Source organism: Atheta coriaria, unplaced genomic scaffold (genome assembly GCF_025399875.1).
Source record: "Atheta coriaria isolate IRGN ID8LTWV9N9 unplaced genomic scaffold, Caltech_Dcor_3.1 hic_scaffold_15_pilon, whole genome shotgun sequence".
Taxonomy (NCBI): Eukaryota; Metazoa; Arthropoda; class Insecta; order Coleoptera; family Staphylinidae; genus Dalotia; species Dalotia coriaria.
The window spans coordinates 25,529-39,132 of NW_027045457.1; the positions used below are offsets into that span (position 1 = coordinate 25,529).

Consider the following 13,604-nt stretch of genomic DNA (forward strand, 5'->3'; position numbering starts at 1 on the left):
TAAGTCAGTGTATGATCACGCACTTAATAGCATTGCGCGTGTGTCACACGTACACGCAACTGCGCATGCACCCACCCCGTCTGAACGAATAGCAATTTTACATAACTGAAAGTTTCAAATGTAGATGTCGTTGAATGTATTAATTCAAATCAAACTTTGCAATTTTAGCAAATATTCATCAATTTAGCAATAAATCAACACTGTATAAATAGTCAATGAAAGTATTCGTCATAAAATCACATATTTTCTTTAAAAAATCGCATCAAATCCTTCAAAACGAAGTGCGAGAGGCAAAGAGAGAACGGGTGTCATTATTCATTTTATTTTATATCGAAGTCGACTGACGAAGCGAATCAAATTCGCATTCAAATTTAGCTCATGACTGCGATTGGAACTCGAAAGCGATTGCTAAAACAAAGAAGAGAACGAGAGTTAGAACCAGCCCCCTTAAAACTCCGTGTTGCAGAAAACAACTCAAGGTTGTCGCTATTTGCAGAGAACGCATATTTAGAGAGAAGTATAGTTGCAACAACGGTTGCAGCCATAGTTGCGTAGTTTAGCCATGATAACAACACAAACGGTAAACTGCTATCGTGCAACTAAAACTACTGTGCGCCAGCTCTTCTTGCGTCTTTCTCCCATTTAAGGACAGGGCTGCTTCAAACAGCCTACAGAGACAAGATCGGATTTAATATTTTTTGATTTTATTTTCATCCGTACGTATTTTAATTCTCCCGCGCTGATAGTAAAAATTTTATAACCTAAACTTAAGACTATTAAACTTGTAATAAAGTTAAAAACATTTAAGTACTGATTGCTGTAGACAGCCCACAACCTTACAAATCCACATCTAACAATGTAAGATATGTTAAATGTTCGCAAATGTGAGTGACTTGATATAAATAATGCATTTTTGTAGTAATTTTATAAAAATATAAAAATCTTAGAAATGTAATTTTGTTTCTTGACTCCGGAAATCGTTTTAAGCTGCTTGTCGACGGTGCGTGTTTCAATGCGAATGGACGGTTTCCCAGGAGCGTAGCATGCGGACTCTGCAAACTGATTGTACCCTTGCAGCACCATCCTTCCTCGACATTTCAATCTACGATAGAAAACATTATAAAAACGTTCGCCAAAAAATCATTAAAAACTTATTGTTTTACCTCAAACTTGAATACTCAATGTCATTCTCATTGGCTCTGTCTTCACTTCTGAAGACTTAATTTGTTCGCGCATTGCGCAATGCGCTTTTATCTGTGGATAGCGGATTTTCGCTTTGGTAATCGATCTTCTTGCAGTAAGCACCTTCGAGTTGGCGCTGTTTTTGGTGTACGCACTAGAATTCATCATAAAATTATGTTTTAATAAAGAATATTCAATTCTAAAACTTTAAACTCACTTATGCGGCGTAAATTATGGGGTAAGATGATTTCGCGTTGATAACTGTGCCATAATTTTGGTGATTTGTATAAGACTCGAGGTGTCATTTTGTTTGAGCTCATTGTCACGTCACGTTTTTGTTTCCTTTGCGCTCATTTGCTCCTTCTTTTCCTATAAAATAAATCAATACAATCAATCAATAATCTATAACTACACAATGCAAATCACAAATGAAAAAGGAATTATATGGGGTTGTTCTTACTTTTAATAGTTTATTTGTATGAACTTAAACTAATATTACACCAAATCTTAAGACTAACATATCACATTTATACTTTTAAATATATACATTAACACTGCAATGTATAAGTTGATGTAAGCTGTCCTAATACAGCTTCGTGTAACGCATCCATAATCAACTTCTCAACGAAAACCACTTGTTCCTTATTTAACTGTCTCATTTTCATGCCAGCTAACTTCAGAAACAATTGAATTCGTTCTTCTTCTGAGGAATGAGTATCTTCTTTTGGGCCTGTATTAGTAGAAAACAATTTTATTGATGAAGATGGTGCATTTCGTCGTGGTTTTACTGTTTTCTTTGTAAAAGTTCTTGAATCTATTTTAGGTGGGCATTGAACAGGAGTGCAAGGTGTTACTTTAATAGGTTTTACAGCTTTTACAGTAGGAACAGGAATATTCGATTTAGGTACAGAAGATTTTGGTGTTGTCAACTTAGGTTGGTACGATAAACGCCTTGAAAGAACATTGGTATTCTTTTGTTTGGAAAGTTGACTTTCGCTTGCAACTAATAACTTTTTCTGCACGTTTGGTTTCCTACCAAGTGGTGTGTTGAACATTTCATCTTTAGAACTCAAATTACCCGTTGATCGTGCATTACCAAATATACTATTTGTAAGGTTTTCAATATTATTGATTAAACTCAATGCGACATTGTCATATGCCACACGGGAGTCTCCATTAGAAGAACGCCTTGAAGATGATGATGATGATGTTGATGATGATGAAGATGAACCTAAATGTGTATTGTGTGTAGTGGTGTCTTGTGTGAGTGTGGTAAGTGTCTGTTGAATAAAATAAAAAATAAGGATATGTCAAACTACTATTACATTACTAAAAGTTGAGCTTCTTCCACTGTCGAACACCAATTTTCTTCTTTTTTCTTCACATAATTCATCACAACTCACACGCGAATAACTTTAGCGCGATAGTAAATTGTAAAAATCAACCAAAGCGGATGTATTTTTACAAAACGTTTAAAAATTATAAAAGAAAAAATATATATAAATTGTAGACTTACTTGTTCCAGAACTTCCCGTGACCTCTCGATTAAACTTTCGATCGTGTCGTCGAAGTACGTAAATTTCTCACCATGCTTCTCCTCATACTGCACGGCAAGATTGAGTAGTTGCTCCTCGATGCACGGAATCTTCTTCGTAACAGCTTTGCGTTCCTTTTCTTCTTTTAGCAGCTGCCCACCACGATTCTTGAATCTATCGGGTGCATTCGCCCGTTCGTCCAAATCACGCATTCGCTTGTATAGCACATCACGCTGCTTTAATAGCTCAAAAATCTCCTGATTATTTCGCAAATATGCTTTCACCCTTTCAATCTGCATATCATGCAAAGTGAGTAGGTCTTCGGTGAACATATCATCCTCCATGTAAATGGCAAATTCCGCGCGTCGAGCTTCAGAAAATCCAGCTTCATTCCATCGATCGATCAATTCTGTGCGAAGTTTGACAATAAATTTCTAAACAAACAAAACAACAATAAAATTAAAATTTGATTTTCGACTGCAGAAAATAGAAATAGAAAAACACTTACGCCAAGATTGGTTTTGCGAATTAATTCACACCGCTTCACTTCTGTTTTGAATGCTTCTAAGGTCTTATAATTGAGCCCCACATGAGTTTGGATAAAGTCATTGCAGTACTTCACATCTTCTTCGAGAACTTTCCAGAGATGCTCGAGTGCTTCACGCAATTTATTCAGTTCTTGTTCGATTTTTTCGCGCATTTCCAGTAAATCAAAATGGAACTGCTCCACACGCTGCATGTTTTCATCGGAAGCTTCAAAGAACAACAGATTATCGCCGGTGATAATATCGCGTTCAAAATCAAGTTTCGGCATGAACTTAATCTCGTCGGATAGCGCTATAATTCGTTCTTGCAGGTCACGAAACTTTTCGATTCGGTGCTGTTTCTCAACTTCGAGTTCTTGTAGTTTGATTTTATACATCTCAATTTCATCCCGGCTAGGAAGAGGAGATTCTTTAACGAAGAACGGTTCACGACCCAAGGATTTGCTCACTTCGTCGCGACGCGTCTTGAGATTATCAATTTCTACTGTCCTTGTTGTTATTTCTTCTTGCCATCTAAACAAAACATCAAATTTAGTTAATAAAGATTAATTATCATGATTTTAATTTGTTCTTACCCTTTAACTAACTCAATGAGATACTTCTCATCATTATATAGGCCCTGATTTGTTGGAGCAAAGCTTGGCATTTGAATGGTAAGTTTCTTGCACATCTTTTCACTCTCCGTCAACAAGCTTTCAATCTTATCAATAAGAGCTTGTTGCTTCTCGATGGCTGCAGCGTGACAATCGTTAACACAAGCCTCAATCTCATCCTGGAGTTCCTCTTCCCATTTGACTTTATCATTTTCATTCAAACCGAACGTGTTAACGATGCTGTACCATGAACGCAAGCCGGTCTCGACGCTCTGAAGAATTCTTTTCACGCGCGTGTCTTCGCAAATGCTCAAGGAGCTAAGAAATATTCGTTGGTTAAACATTTAATTTCAGTTTGCCGCTCAATTTTGGCTGTGAAAATATCTCAGAAATAGAATTACTTACCCGTCAATGTCCATGTTTTCTCTCATTGCAATCAAAGCTTGACACAAACAATGGAAGGTGCAAAACAGAACACACACTGTACTTGAAAATTAAAAGCGGCTGGTAAATACGTAGTCACTAGGTAGATTGCCACTGATTACCGAAAGACGAATTTCTTATAACCGTCAACGTTTGAACCGCCAACTACCGGACGCGAATTTAAAGTGAAGGCCAGACGAGCATTCTACGATGACATATCTCCGAACTAATCCGAGTGCGCATTTGTGTGCGCATGCGCATACGGGAATATAAAATTAAACTGAAAGGTTTAGTTTTGTTTAAAACCAAAAGCAGGTAAAATCACACTTTGAATTCCTCGAAAAAGTGTCGTTAAATGTAATTAGGAAAATTTCCGACTAAAGCATCGCCCGTACCAGGTGCAAAATTATGAATAATGAGACAATAAGGGTTATCACACCTGGCACATCAAAATTTTACTGAATTAAAATTTTAGTAAAGATTTTTAGGAATTCTTTAATAAAATTAATTTCATTTTTAGTTTCAATTTAATTTCTATTATACTGATAATATTTTGCTTCCTTTATTATTTGAAAACTATTAAATGTGTGCATAAGATGTTGCCTAGATCTGTTTATACATTCCACATCTACGTGTGTTCTTATTATAAAACTTCATTACTTCATTTAATAGTTGTGTTAAAATAGTTAATTTTAATATACGCTATCATTGAAAAAGTTTTCTTTTGAATATTTGTTTTTTTAACGCTTCGTAATAGTTGCAACTGGGAGAATTTGTCAAAAATGGTATGTTATCAGAGGTTAAGTTTTTATTAGGCGAATTTTATTAGCGAATTATTCGTTTATTTTATAATTGTAATTTTCTGTATTAACATAGCACGGAAGATTGAAAGTGCGTACAAGTGAGGAGCAACAGCTTATCAAAGAAAAGCAACAAAAGCAGAAATTATTAGCCTATAGGCATGGAATGTTACTCATTCAATCCAAAAGGCATGAAAAGCCTTATGACAAAGAGAGTTTTGCCATCTGTGCTGGAATTCTGGAGAAAAATCCTGATGTTTATACATTGTGGAACTATAGAAAAGAAGTAATGCTAACACTGATTGATGATTTGTAAGCAGAGGATTAAAAAGTGAAAAATAAATTCACAAAAATATAAATTGAATTTCAGGTCAGACAAAACAAAGAAAGTAAAAGAAGAGTTTGTAGAAAATTTGAAAACGATTACGATGTATCAGACAAGGGTCTTGTTACCATTATTTCTATGCTTGATGATTACTTTAAAGAGAAATCTGATGACACTAGCAATGTGGAAAATGCTAGAAACAGCTTTAATAAACACCTGGAAAATATAAAACACAGCAAGCAATACCTATCGAAATCATCTCAGATCTAGAAGAGATGTTTGTGAGGACATGCACTCTAGATGAAACCCAAGGGCTTGATGATCAGTCATTGATTGAGAAACAATTGGGATTTTATTGCAGATTATTAAAACTACGTTTGATTAAATTAATGCAGCAAGAACTTGATTTGACCGAGAGGTGTTTACTCGCCAATCCGAAATCATATGGTGCGTGGCATCATCGTTTCTGGATTTTACAGCATCATCCCAAAGCAGATTGGCAACAAGAGCTGAAGCTGGTGGAGAAGTATTTAAAGTACGATGAACGAAACTGTAAGTTTAAGTAGAAAAGTGTTTTTAATAAATTTAAATTAAGCATAACTAAATGAATTGTTAATTTTTTAGTTCACTCTTGGGATTATCGAAGATTACTCCTCAAAAACTCGGATACAAAATTGACGCCGAACTGGAATTCTCTACTGATAAGATAAACGCGAATTTCTCGAATTATTCTTCATGGCATTATCGAAGCACGCTGAAAGAATTAAACGCCGAGACATTAGAGGATGAATTACGCTTGGTGCAGAACGCTGTTTTTACGGATCCGTACGATAGCAGCACGTGGTTTTACCTGCGTTGGGTTTTAAGTAACCGGGCGGTTTCCGAGAAACATCGCGAAGCTTTGCTAAGCGATTTCGAGCAATTGCTGGAATTGGAGCCTAATTGCAAGTGTAAGATTTAGTTTTATAGAGTGTAATAATCTTTAGTTAATCCTTTTTTTCTTTTGTGTCCCCAGGGGTTTACATGGCGAAGTGTTGGATCGCAGGTAGTCTCTCATTGTCTAACAAAGATGCAATAAAGAAAAACTTAGACGTTTACCGTAAACTGATGGAATTAGATCCGATGCGGAAAGGTATGTATGCGGATTATATTAAAATAGGCGAGGAAGGTGATCAAGAATAGAATTTATGGCAGTTTTGTTATAACAAGTTTTTGCCTAACGATTATTTTTGCTGTCTTCTAGTTTTTATCAAGTGATTTATGTATTGGGTAATAATTTTAATTTGATTCAATCATCTGTTATATTCTCTATTCGGTTAAATTAGCAAACACTAATAAAACATTAAATATAATTATTAACATATACAGTTTACGATGTGTGATGCTCGCCGCCATCTTGTGAAATTAACTTAATGTTTCTTTTCTTGTTCGATGCGTTCCAATATTTTCTCTTCGTTAATCTCAACCTGAAACAGTAAAATAATTGATTCCTTCATTCATATGTTTAATAATGTTTACATACAGTTTTTCTCAAATTGATAAACTTTGTATTGATCTCGTCCTTCTCCAGCTTTTCAAGATATTTATTTCTCAAATAAAGTACGGTATCAATGTGAGTTTTATGCCGTACAGCCAAGTCCAAAGCCCTGAAAGACAATCGCATTAGTTAATTAATTACTCTGTGTCAATTATTTATCAATTATCGAATTATCAAGTTAGTAATTCGGCGGTTGAGTCGCAGATTTCGGCCTTGCTGATTTACTAACGAACAATGCGAATAGATTGTATGCATGTACAGCATGCGGGTGCATTCGGGATTGGTGGTTTGCGGAGAGTACGTAGTACCTATTCCAATTATGCAATCTTATGTGATTGAGTATTGCGTTATACACCATGCCGTTGTGCAGGAGGATCGATTCGGCGTGTTGAATCTGTCCGCCTAGTAGCGCGGCGCCTGCTAATTGCAATGGTCGGGGTAATTCCTTCAACATAATTACAAAATAATACATTTTAAAGGCATGATCTACCATTTGATGGAGTAAAATTATTCAATAATTGACTACTAAGTGTCTCTAAGACATATTATTATTAACCAGTATGTGAATTGAAGTTCTCAATGGTAAAATATTTTAACTAAAATACCTTCAAGTGTTGTATATATAACACTTTATCATATTGATTGATGGCAGCGTAAGCTTCCTCGGCGATATCTAACGCATCACTTGCCGATTGAGTCGCCATGACAGCTAAACAAGCCCACAAAGTGGTCTCATCAATTGTACGGCACAGATTCAACGCGTCCGACCACTTGTTATTCTGTATGTACCCATGCAGCAGAGTTGGAAACGGAGATATTGGTATATTTAACAGGGATCCATCAGTTCTGCGCACAAAAACAGCATTTCCGATGAAATCATGTATTCTCGGACTTCTGCCAAGATCCTGCGAATCGTATTGCATACTACACAGGCGCAACAGATCACGATCAAAACAAGCCGACGGGCAGTACCACACGATGAGTCTGGTGTCCTGAATAGCGCTGAGCATGTTTTCATCAGTGTTCCATTGATAGGACTGTATCTGCCCGCCCAGTTTTTGAAAGTCTTTGTGTTGTGTTTTAATTGCACCAGAAATAGATCGCGGTTTTGTCTAAGATGGCAACGCGCCGATCTGAAGCTGGACCGGATTGATCCAGTGCAATTTGGATAATTGCCATTGAGTGTTGTAGAGTTGAGGAGGTGTCTTGCATCGTGCGGTTTGACGCCAAGTCCATTATATGCAATAGTTTAGCATCTGCGACATCTCGTACTACTAGTGTATCCGGCGATAATGCTACTGATTGTGATCGTAAACTCTCTAAACGCATGTTGGGCCATCTGGGGATGCTGCAAGTCTACCTTGATAACTGTATAATCCCACTGTCGTTTTCTCAACAAGTAACAGGTGCCTGCAAATAAATGAAGTAAAAAATGAAATAAACACACTACATTCTAACTTTTCAGATTGTAGCAACAAAGTGACATTTCCATCCTTCAGGTCAAATATAGTTGGAGTGTTCCAGTTGTTGGCGCTGTAAACATAACACTGCTTTGGGGTTGTAAGAACAAGATGGCCATATCGCATTGATAGTTGTATGACTCTTTCGGGTACGTCTAGGAGTTCAGTGGTGTCTGTTTGGACATCATGCACTGCCACTGCTTTCTTCTCAGTGACTGTTGCTGTGTAGTTGCCGTACTCTACACTTCGATCTACTACGTGGGCGAAGATGACTTTACCATTAGCGCAGGCTCCAGCTAATTGCGTGCCATCTGAACTCCAGCTCAGTTTTAGAATGGTGCCAGTTGGAGGTTTTTCAAGACATCTGGACCACTAACAAAATAACATTTTTAAAAATGTACTCTCTTTTTTACCATGTAAAAACTTACTCCCGAATAATCACAGAGTCGTAGAGTGTTATAAGACCCAACGGCAAAAGAGTCCCCATTTGGTGACCATGCAATTGAAGCTATCGGATGGTCGTGTAATCCGCTTGAGAATAAAGGGCGACCGTGGGAGTCCCAAACCCGGTATTTACAGTCCTCACCACCGGAGGCGATCATTTCGCACGCGGCGCTCCATGCTACGCAAAGAACTAGACCATCGTGGGCTTTCCACTACAATAAAGTATATAAATTATTCTTATAATAATTGAATGCATTGAATTACTTTAGTTGGTTTGGTATTTGGAGTTAAGTGTTTGATGACCAATAGTTTTCCATTTGTGTAGACGATTGCTTGACCATCTGGGGACCAGGCGGCACCATAGACAGAATTCTCACTGGTTACCACTGTAGAACGTAACATGCCACTTCGGGACCATACCTTCACAAAACCATCTTCACCACCTACAAGTTTTAGGATATTATAATTTTATTTTTATTGAAAAATTACCAGTACCTGTTAGAAGGCTAGCTCCATCATTACTCCATTGACCAATGAGAATGGCACCTTTGTGAGCTTCAACGGAACGTTCCACACGACCACCACGGTTTGCGATATGAAATCGCCCATCGGCCGACGTGATAAGCATAAGATCCGCATGTTTACCACCTGTCATTCCACCTACACGTGGAACGAACTGAAGATCAGTTGGAAAGAGATCAAAGTTGAAGCGGGCGATTCGAGTGGATTCATTGTTGGACACCGTCCAAGAGAGTAGTTGATTGTCATCGCTATAAGAGTTTATATTAGGTCAAAGTATTTGAGTGTTTGGCTGAGTTGCTCACCTTCCGGGAGTAAACCTCTTCCGTGCTACTCCAACCAACACATGTCACGGTCTTCTCGTGAGGGGACTCTTTTTGCTAAAGTTACTTTAAGCCTCATGATAGATAGAAGAATGTGAAAATTACAATCTTGACACACTGACGTTTCCTTTTCTGTAATGCGTAAAGTGTTTGTATTGACTGGTTGCTAGGTACAAAGATTGAATAATAAGTTGGTTTCTGTTTGTAGTGTAATAAATAAATACATATATTTTATTGTTGTCTAAAAGCGGTTTTAAAGCTTCTGATATACATATTTCGAACCTTTTTATCAGCGATGATTATATATAGAAATAAAACAAACCCCTGCATAGGAGTAGTGATAGAGAAACAATACAGGAAGAAAGAACTGTCGAAAACAAAAGCAAAGATACCAAACCACCAGTTGATACCTAACGTAAAGAACAACTGCGCAAAAAGTCGCAATTTTAATAGAAACATTGGATCATCAAATTGGCTTGACATTTTTTGTCTTGTTTTGGTTTTTTACAATGTAGTTCATAAATAATACGAAAGTAGATTATGATGTTGATGACCATTGCAAGACATGCTGGAGCCAGTATTGTGCTAATCAAGGTATATCCACTAGGATAACATAAACTCATTGATTCTAAATTATCTTCTCCGTAAGTGTTCTTGTTCACGGCTAAAGTTATAGTAACGATTGCCGCCGGCAGACCCCAAGTGAATAACAAGATCCATTTGATGTGAATTGATTTAGTGTTGTATACTTTGACGAATATTTGGTATTGACGGTGCGCCAACACAACCATCCAGCAGAATTGTGAGAGCACCACAAAGTGAAGACAAGTTCCCAAAACAATGCATCCTATTGAATTGGCATTAGCGGAATTATAGTTAGTGCCAATGATAAGAAGAACAGTTTGCATCAGCAGAATAAGACAAAAATTCAAAGTGCGTAGTTGATTTTACCCCAGCTGGGAAAACACATGGCTGTAAAGAATATTATAACAAGTCCCAAGGAAGATATGCTGCATAGTATCAATGTCATCATGGAAAGGATGCCATCACTTATTGGAGTAAGAATATTTTGCGTCATCAGAAGTTGTCCAAAATGCGTGGTGTGGTTGAAGGTGCAGATTGTATACTTGCTGGTTACGGCATTTGATTGGAAGCTCTGAGAATCTGTTTTCCATGAACCTTTAATTAGTTGCCCATAATACCAAAACGCGCATTCTGTTTGTTGATACATTGATGAAAAAGAAGGAAATATTAAGAGAACCTCAACTTCTGATTGCTGATAGTAATGTTCTGGAATTAGAATGCTGAAGGCACGTCTGTAAACTTGATAATCAATATCAAGTGAATTGCTAGATGGTTCATTGAATAACACCGTTGAATGGAACAAAGTAATTGAAGTGATGCTCAATTCTGTTTTAAATATGTCCTCCTCTAAAGTATAATTTAAATAAGCCACTACTTCCCAGTCGGCTAACTCTAAAAGTTCATCTAGAGTTTGTTCCATAATTAGGATTGTTTCATTTGCAGACGTCAATCCAACCCCTCTATAATATGATTTTTCCGACATTAATACACTGACAATATTTTCACTTTCTGTGATTTCTTCGTTATAATCTAATTGTGCTGATGACAGTGCCATATCTAATTTATCCAGGACTCTGTCGGATACGTTTAGCTGATTTTGTGCTTGGTTGAAAACTGTTGCATCCTTTGTCATTAGGATATTAATGGACTCTATTAAATCTTCCTTGGGTACTAAATGACCAATATTTTCTAATATGTTAGCAGTTTTGTTCAAATCTGCGCTTTGAAAAGGATATTCTTCGTCTTGTAGAATTTCAATTAGACTTCTTATAATTTCTTCTGGAGGATCATCGGATGTCTCCAGGTCATTCAATTCTGTAGTACGGTTGCTCTCGAAGGTATGGCAATCAGGGACGGCAGAAAATCGAGCACCGCGACTATGATCCTCTATGCATGTTACTTTAATGGCGTATCCTTGTTCGTCGTAACAGGTTGTTTTTGACACTTGGTTAACTGATACTTGTGCAAAATACAACTCATGTCCATTTTGCACTACCATGAATTCTTCGCAGAATTCTAAATGATATGTCCTTGGATTCAAGTGTTGCACAAGTGTACTTTTCATGTTGGCTTTAAGTGTTTCATAAGAATCTTCAATTTCTTTCTTTATTTCTACTTGAAATGTTTGATCGAATGTGGTAACCCCATCGGAGATAATTAAATTTAATCGGGTTATGGGTGAAAATACGAATTTTACACCAGAATATGTGCTTTCCAAATCTGAAGCACATGCTGATAGTGATTTGTTGCATGTGATTTCTACAATATAATACACTTTGGAACCAAAAACGGTAACTTTGTTGCTTCGAATAATATTTGACATATTAGCAATGTCATACACGGCACACTGCCATACACCAACAGAAGGAGAATCCTCAATTTCACTTAATCGTTTTTACCATAACCCATATCCAGATGGGAATAACATATTACTTCAACAGGATCAACAAATTCAGTTTTAGCTCTAAGAAATACTCTCTCCTCATGTTGAATGTTGACTTTTAGTTTCGTGTCATACGATAATTCAAGAATGGGTTCCTTAATAGACCAAAAGTTTCACACATCTTCCAATTATTAGGCTCATCCGAAAATACCCAACCTGTTCCTTGCCAAACAACAAATTTCTCTGAAATATCTCCAGCGATAGCCTGCTCGCCTGACCATAAAAAGTTTCAACAGGGAGTTGGTTCGCTGACCAAACCAAAACCCCACTTTTGTTTACTTCAACACCCACTGCACATTCATCTACGCTCATAGGATGTACCGCTGGAGTTTCACATTCTGCGGCACAAATACAAGTAATGCCATGTAAGCCCACCTCCCACGATGTGCGGCAATAGACGTTTGCATGCTGTAATTTGCAAAAATCTGGTTCACGCTCCGCTTTGATATATGAACTATCTGTAAATCTGGAACTTTCGTATATGCAAACATGATACCTAGGAGTATCACAATTGGCGCTGTAGACACCATTGTACAAAGACAAGCACTTGTAGTTAAGAACATCTTCTGTGCTTGAAACTAGTGTCGTAAGTTCTATTCTGGGCATTGCATCAATGGTACGGGTATCGATTAATGCCTCCGAAATAAAATCACCTACTCCGCCATCCACATCATTTCGCTTCCATGGTATCCATATGGGGTACTTCATACTTATAGCTTTATAAATGGGATCTTCATTTTGTATGTACAATCGGTTGTAAGGGCATTCTAAACCCTCTTCGTATGGCAATATAGTGTCAGATATTACATAACAGAAATCTTTTTGTTCTTGACCTGACATGAATGATGTGGGATTGTAGCACATAACTGAACCATCTTGCAAAGACTCACAGTCGGGTTGTTTAGTGAGAAACTCATGTTTTTCAAAGTCGCATTCTCGTAGTACGTAAATGCCGTTGATAATGCATAATGGCTCTGAGTAGTAGTATTTGGGATCACTTTGAATTGATTTTGACCAGTATATTTTTTCTCCGTTGACGGTTTGTTCATCGGAACATTGCTGAAATAGTTTTTGACTAGGTTTTAAATAATAAGTAATTAAAATATGTGATATTACCATAAATATTGAAGGAATCAGTGAAGTAAATAAAACAAATTTAAAAGCACTCATTTTACTACTACGCTAACATCGATGTTAACACTTTGTGATCTGTATAAATCCCATAAATCCCATTATAATAAAAAAAATATATTTTCATGTTTGGTAAGTTGTTATCTCCCAATGCTCAAATCAGCAAACACGGCATGTTAAATTAGTAAAATAGTTCTAACCAGAGATAAAGTAAATAATCGATAAAAGTATAATTCATGCCAAATGTATCTGAAATTTGC

The 13,604-nt window shown here is 36.9% G+C and overlaps 4 protein-coding genes across 4 annotated transcripts; 1 reads left to right on the plus strand and 3 right to left on the minus strand.

Annotated features, from left to right (window-relative positions):
- Positions 1-1,420: 1,420 nt before the first annotated feature.
- Positions 1,421-4,474, minus strand: LOC135802048 (protein regulator of cytokinesis 1-like). Its single transcript, XM_065315582.1, has 5 exons — positions 4,261-4,474; positions 3,838-4,173; positions 3,226-3,775; positions 2,699-3,151; positions 1,421-1,551 (listed from the first exon to the last, which is right to left on the minus strand). Exons 1-5 carry the CDS (start codon positions 4,284-4,286, stop codon positions 1,510-1,512), a joined length of 1,407 nt encoding a protein of 468 aa, XP_065171654.1. The 5' UTR covers positions 4,287-4,474; the 3' UTR covers positions 1,421-1,509.
- A 388-nt stretch (positions 4,475-4,862) lies between these two features.
- Positions 4,863-6,683, plus strand: LOC135802075 (geranylgeranyl transferase type-2 subunit alpha-like). The gene is given in 6 exon segments (XM_065315606.1): positions 4,863-5,063; positions 5,155-5,401; positions 5,779-5,955; positions 6,028-6,057; positions 6,060-6,353; positions 6,419-6,683. Coding segments are annotated over 6 exon segments (918 nt in total). The 5' UTR covers positions 4,863-5,060; the 3' UTR covers positions 6,586-6,683.
- LOC135802074 (intraflagellar transport protein 80 homolog) lies at positions 6,680-9,765 on the minus strand. Its single transcript, XM_065315604.1, is given in 12 exon segments — positions 6,680-6,869; positions 6,926-7,049; positions 7,249-7,385; positions 7,546-8,032; positions 8,034-8,286; positions 8,289-8,350; positions 8,399-8,772; positions 8,829-9,056; positions 9,109-9,287; positions 9,340-9,624; positions 9,680-9,734; positions 9,736-9,765. Coding segments are annotated over 12 exon segments (2,271 nt in total). The 3' UTR covers positions 6,680-6,812.
- An 849-nt stretch (positions 9,766-10,614) lies between these two features.
- LOC135802110 (uncharacterized) lies at positions 10,615-11,835 on the minus strand. The gene has a single exon (XM_065315632.1). The coding sequence runs from the start codon at positions 11,833-11,835 to the stop codon at positions 10,615-10,617; it is 1,221 nt and encodes a 406-aa protein (XP_065171704.1).
- Between the last annotated feature and the right edge of the window lie 1,769 nt (positions 11,836-13,604).

Excerpts from the sequence above, each read along its gene's own strand:
- LOC135802048 (XM_065315582.1), bottom strand. The coding sequence starts at position 4,286 with ATGAGAGAAAACATGGACATTGACGG. Across the intron at positions 4,174-4,260 it reads GAAAACATGGACATTGACGG|CTCCTTGAGCATTTGCGAAG; the intron begins GTAAGTAATTCT and ends AATATTTCTTAG. Across the intron at positions 3,776-3,837 it reads CTCATTGAGTTAGTTAAAGG|ATGGCAAGAAGAAATAACAA; the intron begins GTAAGAACAAAT and ends TGTTTTGTTTAG.
- LOC135802110 (XM_065315632.1), bottom strand. The coding sequence starts at position 11,835 with ATGAAAAGTACACTTGTGCAACACTTGAATCCAAGGACATATCATTTA.